This window comes from Centropristis striata, chromosome 21, assembly GCF_030273125.1.
Source record: "Centropristis striata isolate RG_2023a ecotype Rhode Island chromosome 21, C.striata_1.0, whole genome shotgun sequence".
Taxonomy (NCBI): Eukaryota; Metazoa; Chordata; class Actinopteri; order Perciformes; family Serranidae; genus Centropristis; species Centropristis striata.
The window spans coordinates 4,213,833-4,241,334 of NC_081537.1; the positions used below are offsets into that span (position 1 = coordinate 4,213,833).

The 27,502-nt window shown below is 35.7% G+C and overlaps 1 protein-coding gene across 1 annotated transcript in view; it reads left to right on the forward strand.

Annotated features, from left to right (window-relative positions):
- Window positions 1–27,502, forward strand: part of LOC131959038 (protein shisa-6-like) — a 123,506-nt gene that overhangs the window by 63,261 nt on the left and 32,743 nt on the right. The window contains exon 5 of the mRNA XM_059324130.1: window positions 24,681–24,719. Within this exon, the coding sequence (XP_059180113.1) occupies window positions 24,681–24,719 (39 nt within the window). The remainder of the gene's footprint in view (window positions 1–24,680; window positions 24,720–27,502) is intronic.

Below are 27,502 nucleotides of genomic sequence, written 5' to 3' on the forward strand. Positions count from 1 at the left end.
TATTCCTTGGTTTTCTTTACAGATATGGGATATTTAAAGTTGTTTTTGTTTGGTTTTGGCTGTGCACACATGTAATTTTGCACAGTGGGGAATGGTTTCTCGCCAACCACAGGAGTCCTCAGTCCCATCACCTCGCAATCAAGCCGTAAATCTGCAGACTGGCCTCTTCCTGCACTCTCCTCCACAAAGTGCCTTTCATTATTGCTGCATGTTGTTAATCTCAACAGGTGCACAAAAGTATTTGCACAAGATTTTTCTGGTTCAGGACTGAGAACTGAGCTAGACGACAACATCAAGGCAGAGTTGGAGTGAAAAACTATCGAGGACACAGACAATTTTCCTTTCAACAAGCGCTAATGTGCCAATTTAGCAAAGCAAAAATAACCAACAATGTCAAATGGGGTCGTTCACCCCGTAACAAATCAAGATGATGATTTATGTGTTTGTACATCTAACAAATGCAATATTTGTCATTTTGAGACAAATTGCCACCGCATCGCTCTCTTGAATCCTATAGATTTTCCTCTCTGCTCATTCGGGTTTTCTCTCAGCGAGGTTATTACTTAATTAGATCGGAGGAAGACTGTGAGATAGCTCCCCTGCCTCCGCCTGACACTCGCCTTACCTCCGTCGCTCACACAGAATACTGATGGCTCGGCACAAGCTTTAACCAATTACCTGACTCTGAAATAATACATGAATACATTTCCACAAAAACCTGTTACCTCTTTTATTTTTGCAGTGGGGTGAGTCACTGTTTTCCAAGATAACATGGAACTTTTAACTACTTGTGTTTTACTGCTCATTAAATAAAAACGGCAAACTTTTTCCATTTGAATTGAAATCATTCCAATTAAAAGTAAATATTCCACAACCGAAGGATCTCGACAGCATTTCACAATGCTGTCATGCTCATATTGACTGTGCTCTAGCCCAGATTTTCCCAGGAATGTCCATCTATCCACGTCCGATTATCTGGGACCGGGTCGCGAGGGTGGCAGGATAAGCAGGACATTCCACACAGGAATTTGTGAAATATTATCCAAAACTACTGTTGTTGTTTTTTCAAGTGATAATAACTCAGTAATACCAATTTGTTTAACTTTGCTATTCGTTTTGATGCATTAACACAGTTTGCGTTGTGATAAAACCACGTCATTTGCGATTACTGGACGTAACTGACTCTGAAATAATACATGAACACATTTCCACAAAAACCTGTTACCTCTTTTATTTTTGCAGTGGGGTGAGTCACTGTTTTCCAAGATAACATGGAACTTTTAACTACTTGTGTTTTACTGCTCATTAAATAAAACGGCAAACTTTTTTTCATTTGAATTGAAATCTTTCCAATTAAAACTAAATATTCCACAACCGAAGGATCTCGACAGCATTTCACAATGCTGTCATGCTCATATTGACTGTGCTTTATCCAAACTTTTCCCAGGAATGTACATCGATCCATCCATTCTCGTCCGCTAATCCGGGGCCGGGTCGCGGGGGGCGGTAGAAATGAGTGAATTATTATCCAAAACTACTCCTGTTGTTGTTTTCATTCATTCACCTTTATTTAACCAGGCAGGTCATTAAGAACAAATTCTTATTTACAATGGCGGCCTGACAAGTGAGAATAACTCATTAACACTAATTTGTTTAACTTTGCTATTTTGATGCTTTAACACAGGTTGTGTTGTGATAAAACCACGTCATTTGTAGTTACTGGACGTAACTCCAGTTGTATGAAAACGTGCATAGCCCTCCAACTACTGTTGTTAATTGATTTACAGTGATACAGTGACCAAAAAAAGACACAAAATTACTAAAAAAAAGACACAAAATGACAGAAAAAAACCTAAATTACTCAAAAAAGACCCAAAATGACCCAAAAAAGACCCAAAATTACTAAAAAGACACTAAATTATTTTTAGAAAGACACAAAATTACCAAAAAAAGACCCAAAATTCCTAAAAAGACACAAAATTATTTTTAAAAAGACACAAAATTATTTTAAAAAGACACAAAATTATTTAAAAAAGACACAAAATTACTAAAAAAAAAGTAATTGAGTGACATTCATAAAAAAACTCACATTAAACTTTCATATCAAGGTGGGGGCCACAAAATATCATCACGAGGGCCACAATTGGCCCGCGGGCCACAAGTTTGAGACCCATGTTTTAGGGGGTTATTTTAAAATCATCCAGAGGTTTTACAGGCATTTTCTTTACAGCTGTTTTAGGCCTAAATGGGTTAAAAAAAGAAAAAAAGGCAAAAAATGAAACACATTTACTTCCCTGTGAGGTCCAATCATGGTGAATTATTAACACGCCCATATATGGAGCCATAAACCTCGTCCCAGGTTACCCACCTGCTGTCCGATGTGGCAGGCCGCAAAATTAATCACAATTTCTGTGATCAGTGCAGCTGATCTGACTTTTGTGAAATGTTAATAAAGCCATATTGAATGGTGCACTATTCTCAGCAGGAAGTCCGTCGCCTGTGGCTGCTCACTAAATCTCAATGACTTCATTAAGTCATTACCATAAGTCACGGCGAGCAGTGCCAACAGCAATTAAAACACGACAGAAAAGAGAGGTGTCCTTGGGCCACTGTTCTGCTTGTGAGACTGATACGCTGTACTAGATTTAGCAGGATGATTGACATATCAATAGGGGCGAAGGTGGATTAAATGGACTCAATCAATATTCACATTTGTCTCACTTGTGACTGAAGCAAACTGTGCACATCTTGTCAAGTGCTGACGGCTTTTTTTTGTGCTCGGGGCTCTGCGACAATAGTGCTGTTGGAGCAGGATATCCTGTCCCTCACATCCAGTACAGTATGATGTGCCTCTGGAGATTTTATTTGGGTTTTTAATGCTAAAATATGTCTTTTAAAGGACTAAAAAAGACACAAAATGACCAAAAAAAGGCACAAAATGACCAACAAAAGACACAACATAACTAAAAATGACACAAAAAGACACAGCATAGCTAAAAACGACACAAAAAGACACAAAATGGCCAAAAAAGACACAAAATGAGCAGGATATCCTGTCCCTCACATCCAGGAATATGATGTGCCTTTGAAGGTTTTATTTTAATTTTTAATGCTACAATATGACTTTTAAAGGACTAAAAATGACAGAATGACCAAAAAAAGACATCAAATGACTAAAAAAGACACAAAAAGACACAAAATGACCAAAAAATAACACAAAATGACAAAAAAAGACACAAAATGACAAAAAAAAAGACACAAAATGACCAAAAAAGACACCAAATGAGCTGTCTCTCACACCCAGGAGTATGATGTGCCTCTGAAGATTTTATTTGAATTTTTAATGATAAAATATGACTTTTAAAGGACTAAAAAAGATACAAAATGATGAAAAAAAGACACCAAATGACTAAAAAAGACACAAAAAGACACAAAATGGCCAAAAAAGACACAAAATGACCAAAAAAAGAAACCAAATGACTAAAAAAGACACAAAAAGACACAAAATGGCCAAAAAAAAGGACACAAAACGAGCAGGATATCCTGTCCCTCACATCCAGGGGTATGATGTGCCTCTGAAGATTTTATTTGAATTTTTAATGATAAAATATGACTTTTAATGGACTAAAAAAGATACAAAATGACGAAAAAAAGACACCAAATGACTAAAAAAGACACAAAAAGACACAAAATGGCCGAAAAAAGGCACAAAATGGCCAAAAAAGACACAAAATGACCAAAAAAAGAAACCAAATGACTAAAAAAGACACAAAAAGACACAAAATGGCCAAAAAAAAGGACACAAAACGAGCAGGATATCCTGTCCCTCACATCGAGGAGTATGATGGTGCCTCTGAAGATTTTATTTAAATTTTTAATGCTAAAATATGACTTTTTAAACTTATGGTAATTGAAAAATTACCAAAAGCTAATCAAAGTGAAGGTCGTTGAACAAAAAAAATCCTGGAGGGCACGAAGGGTCACTAAGATTTCCTCCCAGTACAGCGGAGACTTTTTAATATTCATCCAGCCTTTTGTCTTTTTATTCCTTATTCAACCACGAGGCCAGAGGAGACGGAAAAAATGGTAACTTTCAATGAATATGTCAGGGTTTTAATTCAAGCCTCTACTCCGTCTTTTGTGGAAACACATTTCTATTCATGAAGCCAATCCTCCGTAGTCATGACACTGCATACTTATGTTTCTTTTGTAAAAACTCAAGCAAAATGGTAATTAAATTGCAACTGTGGGCTTCCGTCCCCTATGCAGACTTAAAGAAGCCTTTATCTTAGCAAATGACTGGCAGTTGATTATGAAAAACCCAACATTTCTTCTTTTTTTTTTCTCCCTCCTGCATGAAGGCAGTCCACCCACACCTTCTTGCTTTTGTGTGCACTATTGTTATGGCTCCATTGTTAATGAGTTTAGAATTAACTGGCTGTAATGACTTGAGACTTGGAGCCCCTGCTGAGGCTGATTGTGCTGTTGAATGGGGAGCTGGAGGAGTAACGTATGGATGGATGTGCAGGTATCTTTGTCTGTGGCATGCTGGGAAAAAAAATATAAGTGCTTGCAGAACTGGGAGGGTCATTTCCTCCCGAAAACAAATAAAAAGTAATAAATGGTTTGGATTTTTAATGCTAAAATATGACTTTTAAAGGACTAAAAATGACACAAAATGACTAAAAAAGACACAAAAAGACACAAAATGGCCAAAAAAAGACACAAAATGACCAAAGAAAGACACAAAATGACTAAAAAAGACACAAAATGACCCCAAAAAAGATACCAAATTACTAAAAAAGACACAAAATAACAAAAAAAAGACACAAAATGACCAAAGAAAGACACAAAATGACTAAAAAAGACACAAAATGACCCCAAAAAAGATACCAAATTACTAAAAAAGACACAAAATGACCAAAAAAAAACAAAATGCCCAAAAAAAAGACACAAAATGACTAAAAAAGACACAAAATGACCCAAAAAAAAGACAGAAAATGACTAAAAAAGACACATAAAGACACAAAATCGCCAAAAAAAGACAGAAAATGACTAGAAAAGACACAAAATAACCAAAAATGTTGAATGGGGAGCTGGAGGAGTAACGTATGGATGGATGTGCAGGTATCTTTGTCTTCGTCTGTTGCACGCTAGCTGGGAAAAAAATATAAGTGCTTGCAGAACTGGGAGGGTCATTTTCTCTGAAAACATACTTGGCTTTCCTCAAAAACGTCAATATAATGCATTTGTACATTGTGCAAAATGCGACTTACATTTTAGACTAATAATTTAATTTAATTCCACACACTTTTGCGTCACCGTATGCACGCAAATTTCCTCCCGAAAACAAATAAAAAGTAATAAATTATTTGGATTTTTAATGCTAAAATATGACTTTTTAAGGACTAAAAATGACACAAAATGACCAAAAAAGACACAAAATGACTAAAAAAGACACAAAATGACCAAAAAAAATACACAAAATGACCAAAGAAAGACACAAAATGACTAAAAAAGACAGAAAATGACCCAAAAAAAGACACATAAAGACACAAAATCGCCAAAAAAAGACAGAAAATGACTAGAATAGACACAAAATGACCAAAAATGTTGAATGGGGAGCTGGAGGAGTAACGTATGGATGGATGAGCAGGTATCTTTGTCTTCGTCTGTTGCACGCTCGCTGGGAAAAAGATATAAGTGCTTGCAGAACTGGGAGGGTCATTTTCGGGGACAGTTATGCTTCAATGCTCATTGCTGCTGCACAAACCGACATCAGGTGTCATGCTGTGGCAAATTCATCTGCGTTAGGGGATTGGCTTTATTGTGTTTTTTGATATCAGGCAGCAGACATCAGCTGGTAAAGCTGTGGCATCGCTCAGATTGCACATTTCCTTGGCATTAACCCTCTGGAGCAGACCTGGGCATTGGGCGGCTGGGAGGTTACCCAGAAAATGGAAATCAATACAATGCTTTTATTTTGAAGGTGGTTTACGTTACGTATATGTGCCTGCATGCATACCCACCTGCAAAGATTCGACTCTTTAACTCAGTAGTTCTCAACCTTTTTGAGTTGCGACCCCCAATTTAACATGCATGTTGTCCGCGACCTCGGCTCACTGAACAGAATCTCACATGCACAGTTCAGATCACCCAAAAAAGAAACAAAATGACCAAAAAAAGTAAACAAAATGACCAAAAAAAGACAAAATGACCAAAAAAGACACAAAATGACTAAAAAAAGACACAAAATGACCAAAAAAATGAAACCAAATTACCAAAAAAGACACAAATTGACCACAAAATGATCAAAAAAGACACAAAATGACCAGAAAAGACACAGAATGACCAAAAAAGACACAAAATGACCAAAAAAAGACACAAAATGACCAAAAAACACACAAAATGACCAAAAAAAAGACACAAAATGACTAAAAAAACACACAAAATGACCAAAAAAGAGGATTAAAACATCGTAGATGTGAAAACATTGGTGGAAGAGCAGTGCTGTGTGCGTATAAATGCACTTTTTACAGACCTGGACTGAGCAATGAAATGTCTTATGTAGCTAATTACTACTTTAGTTAGTTAGTTAGTTAGTTATGTTGTATTTAAGGTTGCCGCCCTGCTGCTGCTGCTGCTGCACCACCACTAGGGAAAGCCTCCGGGTTGAAACGAGGGTCACCACTGCCCGTTTACAACATCTATAGCAGGTCAGGAAAGGTTAGCTGTACATCAGAACATGACCAAAAAAAGACACCAAATGACTAAAAAAAGACACAAAATGACCAAAAAAGACACTAAATGACCAAAAAAGACACAAAATGACTCAAAAAAGACACAAAATTACCCAAAAAAGACACAAAATGACTAAAAAAGACACAAAATGACCAAAAAAAGACACAAAATGACCAAAAAAGAGGGTTAAAATACCGTAGATGTGAAAACATTGATGGAAGAGCAGTGCTGTGTGCGTGTAAATGCACTTTTTACAGACCTGGGCTGAGCAATGAAATGTCTTATGTAGCTAATTACTACTTTAGTTAGTTAGTTATGTTGTATTTAAGGTTGCCGCCCTGCTGCTGCTGCTGCTGCTGCAGCATCACTAGGGAAAGCCTCCGGGTTGAAACGAGGGTCACCACTGCCCGTTTACGACATCTATAGCAGGTCGTAAAGGTTAGCTGTACATCAGAACTTGGTCAAATTGCATTAAGCGCGCTGTAGAGGAGACTATCTGTGTTTTTGGGGCTCTGGCTGTGTCTCTCCTGCTGCTCTTCTTCTTCTCTCCCCCTCTGTCCTGCAGCATAATTCTCTATAATGAGCTTGTGGACAGGAGATGAGATATGATTCTTGGAATTAAAACAGCATTTTCTACTTTGATCATCCAGCAGTGTGTGAAGCGCTGAAATAAGGCTCTCCCCTTCTTTATCGAATCTCTGCTCTCGTTCTCCCTCTCTTAATCTTTCTCTTGCTCGCTCGCCCTGCTCTATCTGAGCTTGGGGGATTGCTGTGTGAGATGGAGAGTTAATGAAGAAAGCTTTTTTTTTTCTTTCTCCCCTGCAACAAGACTGGTAAACTCTGGCAACTTTGTACTCTGCTTTTGTTAATCGCATCACGATCGGCTTTCATGGTTTACAATCCCAACCCCTGAACCAGTTAAGCATAAATATTTAACATCATTTTTTTTTTAAAGCCCCTGAGAATATGTCTTAACCAACTGCATGAGCTGCGACTCTCTGTTTTTTTTTTTTTTTTTGATCCTAATGCTGGCTGGGCATCTTCAGCCTTTCTCCATGAAACATCCATCAACATCATCCTCTTTTATTCCTTTTATTGCATTTAACAAACCATCTTATGCACAACATGGGTCTAAAGTGACCCGACAGAGTTTTTTTGTTCTATATCTTTGCAATAAATTATTTTCATCATTCAGTATTCCAGGTTTTCCTCAATTAGTTTGATTTTAATCATCATACATCCTAATTTTTATGTTTTCCTTTATTCATTTTTGAATAAAATCCCTTTTTGTGTCACTACTTTTCTAATGCACAACATGGGTCAAAAATGACCCATATCCATTTTTTAGCTAAGTAGCTTGTTAAGCTAACTACTTAGCTAACTTCTTGGCTAAATATATATATATATTTTTTTAAATGCTTTATTGAAAATTACAAAAATAAACATTTCTTGCACCTTCGAACATCAATTAACATTAAAACGTATAATAATAACATCAATATTGTACATTCAGAGCAGTTGAAATAAAATAAAATGAAATAAAAAAATAAATAGACAAATATAAAATACATATAAATTAGTCTAAATGTTGTTTCAATAAGGGGGATTCAAAATGACAAAAAAAACTAAATTACTCAAAAAACACACAAAATGACCAAAAAAGACACAAAATTACAAAAAAAAGACACAAAATGACCAAAAAAGACACAAAACTACAAAAAAAGACACAAAATGACCAAAAAAGACACAAAATGACCAAAAAAAGACACAAAATGACAAAAAAAACCTAAATGACTTAAAAAAGACACAAAATGACTGAAAAAACACTAAATCACTTAATAAAACCAACACAAAATGACCAAAAAAGACACAAAATGACTGAAAAAACACTTATTTACTTTAAAAACACACAAAATGACCAAAAACAAATAATTAGGATGTATGATGATCAAAAACAAGTTAATTGAAGGGAAAAACCTGGAATACTGAATGATCAAATCAATTTATTGCAAAGACATAGAAAATAAAAACTCAGTCGGGTCACTTTAGACCCATGTTGTGCTTTAAAGGGTTAACAAACCATATTATTTGTATCACTAACAGGCAAAACAGCAGTAGCTCAAGCCCCTGGCTCTGGTGTGCACACTCACACTTACAAGTGGCCTCGTCCTCGTAAACTGCAAGTGAGATGCAACATTGTCAAAGATCCATTTAAGACGCTATCATCTAATATGGAGGCTGACGTGGGCTGGCTGCTGCTGGCAGCGTGGTTATGTAAGCAGCTTTCTCAGGGACTGATAGCAATCCAACACACCCAGCAGGGGAGCACTAGTGTGTGTTTGTGTGCATGTGTCGGGTGAGGGGCGAATCACACACTCAGCAGCGCGCTACATAATATTACACCCAGTGTTTTGCACACAGGTAGAGATAGAAGCACCATTTTGTGCCAATTGATTTGTTAATATGCTAATGTGCTATGATGAGCGAAGCACGAAAACGGAGCGCGGCTTCGCTCAGTGAGGTGTTGATTGAAAGAAATCAGCAGCCGGGGAGCCAGATGACAAAGGAATGAAAATGAAAATTCTCGGAAATCAAAACTTTCAACTCTTTATTGTGATTACAGACAAGATTGGTAGATACTGAAAGCATAGGTTCTGTTTAACACAAAATGACTAAAAAAGACACAAAAAGACACAAAATGACCAAGAAATAACACAAAATGACTAAAAAAAGACACAAACAGACAGGAATGGCCAAAAAAAGACACAAAATGACCAAAAAATAACACAAAATGACTAAAAAAAGACACAAAAATATACAAAATGGCCAAAAAAGACACAAAATGACTAAAAACGACACAAAAAGACACAAAATGGCCAAAAAAAAGACACAAAATGACAAAAAAAGACAGTCTAATACATGGGAGTAGGTCTCTCCATCATAGACTGTATATAAATAATATCATTAAGTGAAAATACAGTGAAAGGGTCAAAGTTATGAGACCCAACCGCTAAAAGTCCTTTTTTATATCCATATAACGTTATATATAGCTTTATTGACACGTTGCCGTGGATACGCATTGTTCTGCTTCTCTCCTGATGACGGCTCACCTTGTTAGTGACCTGTCAATCAAAGGTAGCCCGCCCCAAATCATACGATTCTTTATCTTCTATTTTCTTCTAAATGGGGCCATTATTTACACTATTAACATCAGATTGTCTTGAAGAAGATGTTTTACTAGTGATTGAGACCATAGTGTTGTCCTAAAAAACATTTCTGAGGGAATAAATCAATCGAGAAGTTTTCTCATTTTGCATTGAAATGAATGGACCCAAATGCTTCTGCAGCCAAACTTAGCGCCCCCTGCTGGAATTTTTGGTAGAATGCAGCTTCCTGGTTTGCCTCCCTGCTCAGACCAGGAGGTTGCCGCCTGCTCCATACTGGCCATTAAGCAATATCTTTTTTTAATTGACAGCTGCCTGATTTAGCCAAAAAGTTTTTCCCATTGTTAGTGTTCTTTTAGTAAAAAAAAAATCCCTCTTTGTGTCACTGAATTCATGCTGAGCCACAGTGGGGGGATACTTCCTGCTAGTGTTCAGTGCAAGGATAAAACACTGGCAGTCTTATCAATATGGGGCAGCAGACAAGATGTGAACTCAGTTCTTTATTTACACATGCAATTAAGGAGAACACTATAATTCATTTGAAGCTGTGTTTGTGTCCCCTGATGAATGTTAGTCCAGTATTCTGTCTCTTTTTGCTCTCTAAAGACCTTTCTTTTAAGCCTTTTCATTGAAAACAGCTGCTCCTGCTGCTGAAACATACTTGCCTTCCCTCAAAAACGTCTATATAATGCATTTGTACATTGTGCAAAATACGACTTACATTTTAGACTAATAATTTAATTTAATTCCACACACTTTGGCATCTAACTAACTGTATGCATACAAATTTCCTCCCGAAAACGCTCATCTAAACGTGGAATAAATAAAATGTGAAGACGCAACGCCACTTTTGCATCTTTTGCGTCTTTTTGTATTTTAGCCTTAAACTCCACGCTATCCACACTCCTTCTGATCTCTTTTAGTGATTTAGATTTCTGCAGTCAACTTGATTACTACTAAGAATGATGGCCAAAATAAAATAAAAAAATAAGACCTACAGTAAGTTGTAATCAACTGGAAGTATCCTGTAAATCACAAAATCATGCTCCTCAGACTGCACTCAAAAAAATGTTTTGTTGAATGAATATCATTTTATTATAACAAGTGGTTGCACGAAATAATTTTATCTGAATCTAGATATTTTTATTATGTTGACTGGACTTATACATTTTAAGTAAATTTTTCTTGAGTTCATTTTACTCAAATGTTCTTAGTAAATCCAATTGAACCCACTTTAAATGAACTTAAATAAATTGTGTATGTTTTTTTAAATCTATTGTACTCTTTCAAATCAATTAAAATGTTTAAGTTGTACCTTTTATATTAAGTTGATTCTAATTAAATATTTTTTATCTATGATACATGACAGAGAACCACAAAATGTGTAGACCACCAACTTTAATATGATACAAACAAAACAACACAAGAAAGCAGAAACACCATAATCATAAGGATGGAATGAACGGTCTAAACTGACAAAAAAATTGTGAAATTTGGATTAACTTAATTTTTTCGAGCTACATTTAATTAAATTCAATAAGATTGTCATAATTCTGACAATATATGTTGAAATTACATGTATTTTATAAGTGGAGTTAAATAACACATCATTTATATTAAAATATGCTTAAATAATATATGTAACATTTACAAAGGGTCAAAATCACTTTTTTTCAGTGTGTGTAGCAGTGAGTTGATAAAACAGTTAATTTTGCTAAGAGCAGCTTTGCATGCTACATTCAAAGTTTAGTGTTAGCACATGACAATAATACAAAAGTGGAAATGTATTAATGAGCAGTTTGTCTGAATGCAGCTTCAGCTTCCAGGCAACTGAACTGAATGCACCGGCGCCATTAGTAAACGTGGCTTATGAGATATTACATATGCAACATTATGTGTTAATGTGAAATGTGAGAGTATGTGAAGCCTTACAGTCATAAAAAAAGCATTTGGCTTTATTGAGACATACATCACAGCAGGCAGCGGCCCCCGGAGTCACTCCTCCCATCATGTAGCCTTAACATCACTGAAGCGGCCATTACTATCAGTGAAACTCACATCGATGATTGTTAGATGAAGTTTTAGCAAAAATAGATTCACTTTTATGTACTTTGTTAATTACATTCTGCTCGGTAAAGGTCAGAGTGGGACCGAACAGCTTCTCACAAGATCTCCTCTTCCTCTGGATGAATTTATTTACAGGCCAAAAGTTTGGAAGCAACTTAAATTTTCTGTTCACAATGTCTTTCTTAAAGAACCAGTATGGATTCTTTGGATTTCTGGATGTGTTTACTGCATGATCCGACTTTTATTGAATTGAATTGAACCATTTTCCTCAATTTACCTTTAGGTAAACATTGATGTTAGCAGACCATTGCTGGATACATGTTAAGAAAAGAAAATAAGTTTTAGGGTTGAGTAGATTTGGAAGAGTCACAACTTCAGTGTAAAAGTAAGGAGAGGAGACAAGGAGACAGGAGAGGAGATGAGGAGAGGAGAGGAAACAAGGAGAGAAGACAGGAAAGGAGACAAGAGAGGAGACAAGGAGACAGAGGAGACAAGAGAGGAGACAAGGAGACAGGAGAGAAGACAAGGAGAGGAGACAAGAGAGGAAACAAGGAGAGGAGACAGGAGAGGAGACAAGAGAGGAGACAAGATGACAAGGAGAGGAGAGGAAACAAGGAGAGGAGACAGGAGAGGAGACAAGAGAGGAGACAAGATGACAAGGAGAGGAGAGGAAACAAGGAGAGGAGACAGGAGAGGAGACAAGAGAGGAGACAAGGAGGGGAGATGAGAGAGGAGACAGGAGAGGAGACAGGAGATGAGGGAGGGGGCGAGAGAGGAGACGAGAGAGGAGACAAGGAGACAGGAGAGGAGACAGGAAAGGAGACAAGGAGACAGGAGAGGAACAAATCACATTTTGCATTATTCACTTTAGCTCTTTGGCTTTTGAGAGTTTGGATATAAAAATCCCAATAAATCTCAACTGTGTTCATATCTCTGACAAACTACCACAGAAATGGATCAAACTGAAGCAGCTGAGTAAAGAAACAACACTGTAAAAAATGAAAAACTGCTAAACAACGACAGTAAAAGACCGTAAAATGATAAATGGGTTAATTCAGTTTCAGTAACAATGAAACACCGTAAATGTTTATATCAGCCAAAACAGTATTTTCTTTTTCTAAAATACATTACTTCACTGTAAAATACTCTGGCACCATGTTTGTAAAAAATATATATACTGTAATATATATACAAGCCATCACTGTAATTTTAGCATTTATTTTTTGTAAAAAATTGCTTTTTCTCACTGTTAAATGTATTAAAACACCCAATCTCTAACAAAAATATACTGTAATATTTAATGGTAAAATCTTTAATTTATGCAGCATTTATAAAGTATTTTCTTGTCAATTATATGGCAGAACTGTGTTTCTTTTGATGGAAAAACCTTTTATTTATATTCTATAATATGGAATAAAATGGCAATCTTAAACGTGAAATCAACAGTGCTAATATCCTTTTACCGTAATATTAGAAAAAGCTGCACCGTATTTATCATGGTAAAGTTCTGGCAACCACAGCTGCCGTTTTTTTTTACTGTAAAAACAACAATTTTGGGGTTTTTTTTACAGTGAAGAGTACAGATTTATACATTAAGGAATCCCTGCTTAACCTGCTGCCCCCGCGACCCGGCCTCGGATAAGCGAAGGAAAATGGATGGATGGATGGAAAGAAGGATACACAAAGTCTAAGCAATAAAAATGATAATTAAAGTAAAAATGTGTTTTAACAAGTCACTCTTTATATAATAAAGAGGGGAAAAAAATCTACAGAAAAAAAATATAGAGAAAAAAAAATAAAGAGAAAAAAAACATAGAGAAAAACTTAGAGAGAAAAAATATAGAGAAAAAAAACATTTTAGTTTTTTTTTTTTTACAGTGTAGAGTACAGATTTATACATTAAGGAATGCCCTGCTTAGCCTGCTGCCCGCGCGACCCGGCCTCGGATAAGTGAAGGAAAATGGCTGGATGGATGGAAAGAAGAAGGAAGAAAGATACACAAAGTTTAAGCAATAAAAACAACCTGATAATTATTGTTAAAATGTGTTCTAATAAGTGACTATTTATATAATAATTATGTTTATTTTGTAGCAAAGTATAGCAATGATGATCTTTTTTTGTACAAATTTGATCTTGCTTCCAAACTTTCGGCCAGTAGTGTATTTCTTGAAGACTCCTAAGAAATACCTGAAATGCGTGCGGCAGAATGTTTTCGTGGGGTGAGTTCGTATCAATGATTTCAGGAGATGGTCGTGCTGATATGTGGAGGCGAGCCGGGGTCAGGGTGGCTGGAAATGCAGCAGAGCCTTTGTAGAACAAGTTACCTTGGGCTGAGAATCTGAGCAAACATTGTTAAGTGCTGATGGTGGGCATGCTGGCAAGAGGATTTGCCCTGGGAGGGAGGTCTGCTGCTGCACCGACTCGGCTGCTGCTTTTCACTCAAACTTATCTTTCCCCTTACTGGTGCTGCACCAGATAGTGACTGTTAGAGCCAACATCACTCCTGCTGGAGGTCTGCAGCAGCAGTTGACTGTAACAATACAGTCGGTAACTCTTTATATCAACCCTTTGATGCACAACATGGGTCAAAAATGACACATATCCATTTTTAGCTAAGTAGCTTGTTAAGCTAACTACTTAGCTAACTTCTTGGCTAAATATATATATATATTTTTTAATGCTTTATTGAAAATTACAAAAATAACATTCATTCCCCATGTTATTTAATGCTGCTGTGTGTTTCTGTGCTCTATCTTTTGATATTAACTTATTTTATCATTGAATATTCCAAGTATTCTTTAAATATCTTGTTTTTAATAACAACAGATCATTATTTCCATTTTGCCTCTCATACTTTATGAAAAAAAAAACTTTTTTTGTATTATTACATAGCTGACTACTTGGCTAAGTAGCTTGCTAAGCTAACAACTTAGCCAAGAAGTTAGCTAAGCAAGCTCAACTCAACTCGACTCAACTTTATTTGAAAAGCACTTTAAAACAACCACAGCCACAACAAAGTGCTGTACATAAACAAACAGAACAGGAGACAATAAAATAAATAAAACAGGAATAAACAGTAAAATAAATAGATTCATTGCTTTTTAAAACAAAACAAAAAACTATTTCAAAAACAATTAATAAAAGCAAACCATAAAACACTAAACACGCATGCGTGGTTAAAAGCCAAGGAATAAAAATAGGTTTTAGCTAGCTAGTTAGCTTAGCAAGCTACTTAGCTAAATACTTAGCCAAGAAGTTAGCTAAGTAGTTAGCTTAACAAGCTACTTAGCTAAATATTTAGCCAAGAAGTTAGCTAAGTAGTTAGCTAAGATCGTAACTCATATACAACAACTTCCTTACTTACTACTAATAAGCAATAATTCAGAGGTTATTGAGGGAAAACTCTTAGTTAATGTCTTACTGGTTGTATATTAAGGCCATGCAGAATAAGGCATTAATAACTACTTAATAATGACTCATTAAGAGCCATTATGTAACTAATTTGCATGCTAATAAGCAACTAATTAATGTTGAATATGTGTTCATTAATATAAAATGCTACCATACAGCCCCATTCCAATTAAAACAATTTAACCAATGTTGTTTACAGATGAGTTGCCAGCTCCTTTTATATCATTTGTAGCCCTGCTTTAGCCCTCCACTGACGGTGAGTTTCAAACCTTTTGATTTTACTGTATTTCTAGAGACTTTATGCATCAAAATGACAGACAGCTTTACACGGCAACGCTGTGAAATGAGACGATTGTTTTCTCGTGCAGCGCTGAAGAATGTGCTGAATATTCCTGTAGCATTCTTAAACCCTACAAGTCACTAAAATACAGCAATCCTTGAAATATACTGCATCGTGTTGAGTCAGGAGAACTGTTACGAATGCTTGGGCATCAGGGTTTCCTGTCACATTTTGGTTCTAAATAACAACATTCAGGCTGGTAAAGTGATGTGTGAAAGAGCACTAATGGGTGAGTTTGGTCTTTTGCAGCTCACATGGCAGGGTCACGAAGAATGGATTGCCTATTTTACCTCAACCAAAGCAGAGAGAACACAGCTATTAAAGCTAAAGGGGTTTGAAGCAGCCAGGGGCGCAGATGGGATTTTTGAACTGGGGGGACGAAGCAATGAGTAATTTTTCCACTTCATGCCTTAACTAAAATTTGTTTCATTTAAACATTTTGAAATTAACTGTAGTGTAAATAATAACCAACACATTTACATAAATAAAAAGAAGTTTGTACATGAAATTCCCAGTGCAGCCAAACAGCCTCCTTTCATCACCCTGAACATACTGCTGGGTGACTTCCTGTCTGTCAGGATTTTCTGAGGCTATGATGGGGGGACCCAAATAAAGTAGGGAACATTTTTGCCCTAAAATCCTAAATTTGGTGCCTCTTGCACATTCCAATGCCACTATTCCATCTTAATCATTGCATATTTTAAAGAATTATTGTAAAGGAGAATAAGGGTTCTTCTATGTTTTATTTAAGGCGTCATATTTTGACAGTCTTCTTGCAAATTCTGTGGTGGATTCTGCTAACACATCCATGTGCTTTTATTTTGAAAGCTACATGTGTTTGTTTTTGTTTTGAAGGCGGGTCTAACACGTTCTTACCGTAACGCCTTATGGTGTGTTTAATTTACACTGAAAGTCTGAACTTAGAGCTCAGAACAATGTCGAAATTTCCCTTGATATTTTCTGTATTTGTCTATAGGTCTTCATGTTGACTGTTTGTTTGTTCATTTCAAAAACCAATCAAAAGTAGATGACAAAAAAAGGAAAATTCTGACATTCGTGTAGACCTTGAACGCACCATTAGCCGCCGGACTCTCTATATGTGCTGCAATATAAATAATCTAACTAACGGAACATTAAGGGTTCTGATATGTTTTATTTGAGGCATCATATTATGACAGTCTTTTTCCAAATTCTGTGGTGGACTCTGCTAACACATCCATGTGCTCTTATTTTGAAAGCTACATGTGTTTGCTTTTGTTTGGAAGGCGGGTCTAACACATTCTTACCGTAACGCCTTATGGTGTGTTTAATTTTCACTGAAAGTCGGAACTTGGAGCTCGGAACCACGTCGAAAATTCTGACATTCGTGTAGACCGTGAACGCACCATTAGCCGCTGGACTCTCTATGTGCTGCAATGTAAATAATCTAACTAACGGAACATTAATCCTCTGTTTTACTGTCGTTTTAGTGCCATTTGCGTGCATGCATAACCACGTCACCACAGATTTCCTGAGCTATAAGTACAGTACAGTTCACTGGGTCCACCATGGCCACCACTACAGCAAAACGTTAGCATCATCCTTATTATCCCCCCAGCAGCAGACATGCACACCAAACAAAGGATGCAGGAGATGACAGAGTGCGTCCTCTGGGGAAAAACTCCACAACCATCAATATGTCAGCCTTGCATTACATGTCTGATGGATTTATCAAGCCATCGATAAGTTATTGACTGGCAAAATGCTCAAGGTTATCTTGTAGGAATCTCCAGTAGCTCTGAATAACATAATACAGTAAGAGGCTAATGTCAGTGGGCTTCCTGTTCCTCAGTACAGATTTCACTGCCTCAGGAGAAAACAACCGTAGTAAATCTAAACGGGGTTATCAAGACCTTCTAATCAATATCAATGTACGGTAGCCCGGGGCTGCCAATATCAAAATAAAGTTATCTGGTCATTTTGCTATTTTTCAACCATTTACATTAAAGAATGAAACGTAGTGCTCTTTATATATATTACTAATTTTTATAAAAAGAATAAAATGCATCCTGGTTAAATAAAGGATATATATATATATATATATATATATATATATATATATATATATATATATATATATATATCCTTTATTTAACCAGGTAAAAGTCTCGTTGAGATTAAAAAAAATCTTCATTTTTATTTTATAAAATGAATACAATGCCAAAAAATTAATGATGAAATAAAATAGGGCTTTGATGCCTTCAGAATATATATATATATATATATATATATATATATATATATATATATATATATATATATATATATATATATATATAAAAACCAGGTAAAAGTCTCGTTGATATTAAAAAAATATCTTTTCCAAGAAAGACCTGGCCAAGAAAGCAGCATAAAAAGTGACAAATTACAACATTTAAACACAGTTATCATAAACAATTAAATACAAATACAGCCATCAAAACAACAATGAAGGAGCCTCAGTAGAGACTTATATGGAGCAGTCACACCAACCAATGAAAATTATTTCTTTATCCATTAGAATCGATTTAAATTCACCTATTGTGATCAACTCAGACAATTTCAATTCTTTTTGCAGAAGGCTGGAATATGGACACATAAACAAGCAGAAACCTCAATCTGCTTCAAGGTCTGACGTGTTCAGAGATGCTCTTCTGCAGACCTTGGTTGTAACGACTGGTTATTGAGTTACTGTTGAACCAGTCTGTCCATTCTCCGCCGACCTCTGACCTCTTGCATCAACAAGGCATCAAAGCTCACTGGATGTTTCCTCTTTTTCACACCATTCTCTATAAATCCCAGAGATGGTTGTGTGTATAAATCCCAGTAGATCTGATGCTCGCTGTGAACTTCAGCAGCTCCTCTTCATCATGTCTACATGCCAACTTGTGCTGATCTCACAAAATTATGTGAAATTAACACAACTTCAAAACAATGAATTCTGTGCTGGTGGCAGGTTGTGTAAGAAAAACTAAGTGAAAGAGCAGATCGTTGTAATAATACCTACGGTTCACGATTGTTATACATTATACAATTCTACAATGTCATTTAACAAACACTTTTATCCAAAGCGACGTACAAATGAGAGTTAATACAACACAAGCAAAGAGGAAGTCAAAAAACATGGCAAGTAGTGTTGGGACAATGAAGCCTCGTGAAGCATTTTCTTTATTTACGGAGCCCAAGAGATGGCGCTCTTTGTTCAACAAAGGGCTGAAAACACACTCAATCACCATTAATGAAGCCTTTTTTTTAAAAGCCAAGACCTCCATCTAGTGGGGTCAAAAATAAATGAAATGCTGCATGAGGCTTCATTGTCCCAACACTAATTAGTAACTGTAAAGGAATTTGGAGTTCTTTTCCTAGAAGAGGTCGGTATATCACTCATATGTGTAGAACATTAAAAGGACAGCATGTAATTCCCAAAAAGGGATTTATTCTAAAAAAGCAAAATAAAGCAAGCAAACACACAATGTTTTAAGCCAAGACCGCCATCTAGTGGGGTCAAAAAATAAAGGAAATGCTTCATGAGGCTTCGTTGTCCCAACACTAGTTAACGGTTGTAAAAAAAAAAGGCTGCCATTTCTGTGACCACGCTCCGCCCGGTTATGATCCTTCTCTCAAGAAGTTGGAAAACCATTCATGTCGTAGTTGAATTAACAGTGCCATGGGGAGACAGATTAGCCATATCACACCAGTTGAAAAGTACCAGGACCTGATTGAAGAGGCTGTCCTTGCAGGATGGCACGCCACCTTATTTCCAATTGAGGTTGGCTCTCAGTAGTGATGGGACAACGAAGCTTCGTGAAGCATTTGCTTTATTTACGGAACCCACGCTCTTTGTTTAACAAAGGGCTGAAAACACGCTCAATCACCATTGCTTTTTTAAAGTCAAGACCGCCATCTAGTGGGGTCAAAAAATAAAGGAAATGCTTCACGAGGCTTCACTGTCCCAACACTAGCTCTCAGGGTTTCCCCGCAACGTCGGCTGTGGCTCAGTTGGTAGAGCGGTCGTCTTCTGGTCGGAGGGTTGGTGGTTCAATCCCCGACCATGGCCGCTACATGTCGAAGTATCCTTGAGCAAGATACTGAACCCCAAATTGCTTCCGATGCTGCGTTCATCGGTTTGTGAATGAATTCCCAATGGTGGTAGGTGGCACCATTTAGGGTAGCCTCTGCCACCAGTATGAATGTGTCTGTGAATGGGTGAATGAGTGTAGTCTGTAGTGTAAAGGGCTTTGGATAAAATCGCTATATAAGTGCACCCCATTTACCATTTACGTCGATGTGCTATTTCCTGCAAAAGATTGGGCTGGATCCTAAACAACTGCAGAAGGCCACCAGGGAAATAGCAACAGCAGCCGAGACCAGCTCTAGGTTGTTGTGGCTGTCAAAGAGTTGTAGCTGGACTCCTTCTGCAGGTGAAGGCTAACTCAGCTTTTGCTGCCCCACTCAGGAGAGGTGTACAGGTTAAGGGGCAAAACACCTGTGACCCTGAGATACCTGCTGAGGAGGCAGAAGGGGTTTCCAGAAATGCAAATACACTCCAAGAAAATGAATCTTTGTTTCCCACATCCTTAGTTGCTCCTGCAGTCTCTGCTTGTAGTAAAGCATCTTGTATGTTTATTTCATCTAAATCTAAAGTTTGCTAACATTAGCTAACATACGCCCCTTTAGGCTAAGTAATATAAACAAAATCACTACTGAATTTATTTTGCATTTGAATGTAACATTTGAATTATGCATTTTATTCTTGTAGCACGTCATGCTGATCATGTTCAACAAATACTGAGGACTTGAGACCTTCTTAAAGTGTTCTTGTTTTTACGAGCGGGGCTTATCTGAGAAAGAAACGGTGTGATTTACAGTGGAAAGAACATCACAGTTCAGTGTTTGTCTACACTGTGTGCCCTCACTCTGCTGCTGCTTCTGATATTATGTGTACTTTAGCATTTTAGCACTGAGATGTGTTTGCATATTAATCTCACGGGGGATTTCATGTATCAGTACACTGATGTGGAAAAATCTGCAATTCATGCTCATCAGTGGATCTACAGCTGCACTCCCAAACATAAAGGTTTATTTATTTGGTCAGTGGGTTTAAGGTCAGAAGTAGGCTGCATATTGTTGCGAGCCAGAGCCTGGGAGCTTCCCTGTAGCTGTGTGTTGCTGTGTGGGAGGCAGCGGCGATGAGAAGCTGATGGTTAATCGATAGTGATGGATCAAAGTGCTGCATGGCTGGAGCCCTGCGGTGTCAGGGTGCAGGGAACAACAGGGACTTTTTACCCCTCCTCCCTTCTCATTATCCTCTCCTCCTCTCCTCCTCCTATACTCTCTTTTTATCTTATAATTCCAACTCCCTCTCTTACCCCACACTACACTGTAACCGATTGCTGTAAGAAAACAGCCAAATTGTGATCGTTACATACTGTTTTTTCCATTAAAAAAGGTATTATACTTTAGAAAACAATGCATTCTGGGCAATATTTTTAGGTAGCTTGCCGTTTCCCATAACATATATGAAAGATATGTATAATATACATATATGTATATATATACATATATGTATGTATATATATATGTGTATATATATGTTTATATGTGTGTGTATATATATACACATATATATATGTATATATATGTATGTATATATGTATGTATATATATGTATATATGTATGTATATATGTATGTATATATATGTATATATGTATGTATATATATGTATATACATATAAATACATATACATATATATATATAAATACATATATATATACTTATATACATATATATGTACATACATACATATATACATATATAAACATAACTGGGAAATACATATATGTATATACATATATATATATAAACATATAAATACACACACACACACATATATATATATATATATAACGCATTTAAAAAAAAAACCTTTAAAAAAAAAAATATATATATATATATCTATACATATGATATTTTTTAAGTCTCTTCTTGTCCACATTTTTGTATTTTACTTAACTTACTCAGTCAGTATATGGTATAATATTAAAATTACTGAGGTTACAGTGAAGACAGCGCTTCATTCGTAGTAATTAGCTTTCAGACAGTAATATGCTCTATTTTTTTTTTTTTTTAAATGACTGCATTGTATACAGCAACAATATTGCAACTAGTCTACTCTATACTGTGTTTTAGTCTACTGTAAAAATCAATGAAATGCAGGATTTTACTGTAATTCAGTATGTGGTTTTATCACAGTAACATACTGTAAAGTAGATAACAATAAGGGAACTCTTGGCTGTATTCTACATGTGTGTATATCTGAATATGTGTGTATGTGTGTGTGTGTGTGTGTGTGTGTGTGTGTGTTAGAGACAGAGAGACAAAGAGAGAGGTGATTTGATGCTTTGTGTCATGGTGTCAGGTGGCATCAGCCAGCAGCTGACGAGAAGATAAAATATAAGAGAATCGATATCTGAACACTATAATTGTTCTCATTTCCAGCAACCTTCTGCACTACATGTGTCCACATATCTGTAACATGGTCAACATTTGATTCATAGCACCAATGTTATTCATATAATGAAGCGATTGCACTGCTTTATTATCTAATGTCACAATCGTCCATTTTCACAATAATGTGGCTATTAGTGCTGGTGTTTGTGAATTGGACTTTTGAACATGAAAATGTTTTATTATTACAGCAAAACTGTGTGTTTCTTACAATTTATGACAGAAAAAGTAAAAGTTTTGTGCTATTCTTTGATATACGGTAATTAAAAGTGTCTACTACGACGATATAGAATTTTTATTTTATTTTTTTCTGGTAATTTGACAAGTGGAGCAGGTTTAAATGAGCTGAAACGTATTGGCTTTGGATGAGAAGGTCTATACCACTTTTATGTGTGTTAACGGTGGATTTAGGAACAAAGAGACAATTACCTTAGCTTTAGTGTGTCCAAAGTTCAAAATACTCAGGGGAGAATTAAAAAATAATGTATTCCCCATCATAAGGTCTGATTCACAAAAGATATTGTGCTCATTATTTTACATTGCAAACATGCTCATTAAGTTTTTTTTATTTTTTAAATGACACATAGGGGAGCTGATGAATCCTAAAATAAAGGGTCGACCTTATATTCGTCCTCATAAATCCGCTTAATTTACCACCAGCTCTCTGAAGACACTAATAGTTTCACTCTAACTACATGTGGCTATTAGTGCTGCTGTTTGTGAATAGGAGTTTTTTTTTGCAGTGAGGCTCATTTGCATATAAAGGAGCTGATTTTGCACCAAATGGATGCATATTACCTCGTTTAAATATGTGCAATAGAAACAGACTACCAAGACGCAATTTGCTTGAGTTAGAGGTGCAATTAACCCTTTGCTTTGAGAATTAAACAGTTTGTTTTTACCTTATTTGCACATGTTCAGCAGCCTCAAAAGATATGCAATCCTTCTGTAAATCTGCCTCTTACTGTATATCATACTGACTACATTCTTTGGTTTCTACACAATAAAATGTAAAACTGCAATTTGTGTGGTTTTACTGGGCGTTACAGTTGCTTAGTGATGTAGGGGTATCTGGTTGCAGATACAAATTGCCTCCAGCAGGGGCACCAACATATTTAGAGGTAAAAGCTAATTTATGTCAATTTTGCCATCAGAAATTGACTAAATTAATATTCAACACTTTAAATGAATTATTTTATTATTTTCGGGGCACCACCTCTTTACTTAGACAGAGGAAAGATAGCAAATCATAGTAAATCAGTCTCAAAGTTAACAAATTATCAATTTGGAACATTGATTATTAATTATGAATATAATTATAATCAAATTACCTTATTAGTATTTAGTAACGGTTGAAGGAATTTTGGAGTTCTTTTCATAGCAGAGGTTTAGTGAATCACTCATTCATGTGCAATATTAAAAGGAGAAGCGCATTAATCCAAAATATATTTATTCTAAAACAAAGTAAAGCAAGCAAAACACACAATAAATAATCTAAAAGACCATTTACATATTATTAATTTGAAACATTGATTATTAACTATGAATATCATTGTAATCAAATTACCTTTTTAATATTTAGTAAAGGTTGAAGGAATTTTGGAGTTCTTTTCATAGCAGAGGTTTAGCAAATCACTCATTCATGTGCAACATTAAAAGGAGAAGCGCATTAATCCAAAAAGATATTTATTCTTAAACAAATAAAGCAAGCAGAACTCAATAACTAATCTATAAGACTATTTATATATAATCAATCTGGAGCATTGATTATTAATTATGAATATCTTTATAATCAAATTACCTTATTGATATTTAGTAACGATTGAATGAATTTTGGAGTTCTTTTCATAGCAGAGGTTTGGCGAATCACTCATTCATGTGCAACATTAAAAGGAAAAGCGTGTTAATTCAAAAATATATTTACTCTAAAATAAAGTAAATCAAGCAGAACACAATAACTAATCTAAAAGACTATTTATTAATATTTAGTAAAGGTTGAAGGAATTTTGGAGTTCTTTTCATAGCAGAGGTTTAGCGAATCACTCATTCATGTGCAACATTAAAGGAGAAGCGTATTAATCCAAAAATATATTTATTCTAAAACAAATAAATCAAGCAGAACACAATAACTAATTTAAAAGACTATTTACAATGAATGTGGGTGAAAAATGATGTGTAACAAAATGGCCGACCAAGGGCGGTCACTTAAGTAAATCAAAATTGCTGCCACAATTCTCAATGCATTCACTCCATAAATCCAAATGAAATATGTGGGATACCTGTGACTCTACACTGGTGTTGTGACTTTAACCCTTTCCCTGTATTTCAGTGCAAACACAATAACAGCCGGTTGTTCAATGTGATTGTGTTTTTCTGTTGTATTACAAGCAGAGCAATGTAATAAATAATGGCTTGGTTCTGTTTTCTAGGAGAAAAACATTGGCCGGTCCGCTCCCAGAGTCACCATGGTAGGGATGGTTGTTCTTTGTTTAAGGGTCAAAGTTGCCTCTAACCACTCCTTTATGATTTCTGTATTCCTCTCATGAAGCTGTCAGTGATTGATAGAGGTAGTCTGAAGTCACATCTGATCAGTGTTTGGAGGCAGCTTACACCTGGAGTGTTTATTGTAGTGCAGTGCCTTCCCATTGACCTCGTACGGTACCTGAACCTAACCTGTGTCTTCTCCCCTTTACATTTAGCTCTCCTGTCTGTGTGATGATACATGTGTGTAGTCTAGTCTGTGTGCGCTGGTTCTAGGGGTGTAACGGTACACTAAATTCATAGTGTGGTTAAAAAAAAAGGTAACTACACTGTAAAAAATAATCTGTTTAATTTACGGTAAAATACCGGCAGCTGTGGTCACCAGAACTATTTACTAAATGTATATAACAGCCAAAACTGTAATTTAGACTGAATATTCCCGTTATTTTTAGGGTAATTGTGTTATTCACTCACACATCATGGTATTTCTCCATTAGTTTTACATGAAAATGTGGTAACAATTTACAATAACCAACTAAGTAATGTTTATGGATGGTTTATAGACCAATTATTAACCATTTACAAAGTGCTATACATATTTAATCTTTAAATGTTTTCAACCAATTTCTTAATGGTATATAAATCATTTTAAATCATTAACATACTTAATATGGTGTTGAAAATGTTATGAGTGTAACTAAAACTATTGATTGATTGACCAGAAAATGACAAAAAATGACCACAAAAAGACACAAATTGACCAAAAAAGACACAAAAAGACCAAAAAAAGACACAAAATGACCAAAAAAGACACAAATTGACCAAAAAAGTCACAAAATGACTAAAAAAAGACACAAAATTACCAAAAAAAGACACAAAATGGCCCAAAAAGAAACAAAATAACCACAAAAAGACACAAATTGACCAAAAAAGACACAAAATGACCAAAAAAAGACACAAAACTACCAAAAAAGACACAAAATTACCAAAAAGACACAAAATGACTGAAAAAAAGAAACAGAATGACCAAAAAAAGGAAACACAATGACCAAAAAAGACACAAATTGACCACAAAATTACCAAGAAAAGACATTAAATTACCAAAAAAGAAACAAAATGACCAAAAAAAGACACAAAATTACCAAAAAAGACACAAATTGAACAAAAAAAGACACAAAATGACCAAAAAAGACACAAAATGACCTAAAAAGGAAACACAATGACCAAAAAGACACAAATTGACCACAAAATTATAAAAAAAAAAAGACACAAAATGGCCCAAAAAAGACACAAAATGACCAAAAAAAGACACAAAATGATTGCTTTGAAATGTATAATCCCTACATACTAAAACCAAATTAGACAGATTGGAGCTCATTGATGAGCCACGACTATGAACCGATTGTACTGTTACACCCCAACCTGCTTCTATCCAGATCAGTGGTATTGTGATGTGGGCTCAACTTCAAGTAAACATCGCAAAGAGGAATTTTCAATTGCACTACAGTTTTTGTTTTCAACTAAAAAAAAAGTCCATTCTATGAGTGGAGTTTGGACCTAATTAATGGAAAAACCATCTAAAACTAGGACATGGTGAATATTCTGAACCTCTTGATGTTTGCTGCAGCTGGCCCACATTGTTGTTTTTTTTTCATTGTGTTGTGCCTTAAACCCAAACTGGTCCCATTCCACTCCTCTGTTCTAACTCTTGCCCCTTTGAAATGTATGTTTTGAACTGTTTCACTGAAGCTTTTTCTGTGTCGTCCACTGAAATGAATGTCCTAACCTCTATGGTGTGCGTGGTCTTCGACTGTGTCCGTCTCAGTGGAGAGGAGGGCTGGTCTATAAAGGCATGGATAAAGGCAGTTTTGATGATGTTACTTCTTTTATTTTAAGAAGACATCAGATAAATCTGTGCTTATCCTTGCTTAAGATATACGGACCCTCCTCTTCCTCCTCTTCCTCCGCCTCCTCTCAAAGGAAGTCTGCTTTTCAACAATGGAATCGGTTGGTATGTCAATCAAATGTTGGGAGAAAATGGCTTTTTTTATTCCTACGATACACTCTAAAAAAAATGACACTGGCTCAACTTTTAAAAAAAAATGTTGTAACAATTTGCATTTATCTTTTTAGATTATTATTTTACTTTCTTTCTACTCGGCAAAGTTCATGCAAATTGACCAAAAAAAGACACAAAATGACTAAAAAAAGACACATAATGACCCAAAAAGACACAAAATGACCCAAAAAGACACAATATGACCAAAAAGACACAAAATGACTAAAAAAAGACACAAAATGACCAAAAAAAGACACAAAATTACCAAAAAAGACTAAAAATTACCAAAAAAAGACACAAAATGACTAAAAAAAGACACAAAATGAACAAAAAAAAGGCATAAAATGACCCAAAAAGACACAAAATGACTAAAAAAGACACAAAATTACCAAAAAGACACAAAATGACTAAAAAAAGACACAAAATTACCAAAAAGACACAAAATTACCAAAAAAGACACAAAATTACCAAAAAAGCCACAAAATTGCCAAAAAAAATACCCTCCTCTACAAGCTTCATAATGAGTTGAACCAACTAAATTTTTATATCAACATTTTAGTGTTAATAAGGGGTCAAATTACTCTATTTAAATTGCTATATTTTACTTTCTTTCTACTCAGCATGGACTTTCCATGCAAATTGACCAAAAAAAAGACACAAAATGACCAAAAAAAACCTCCTCTACAAGCTTCATAATGAGTTGAGTATAAG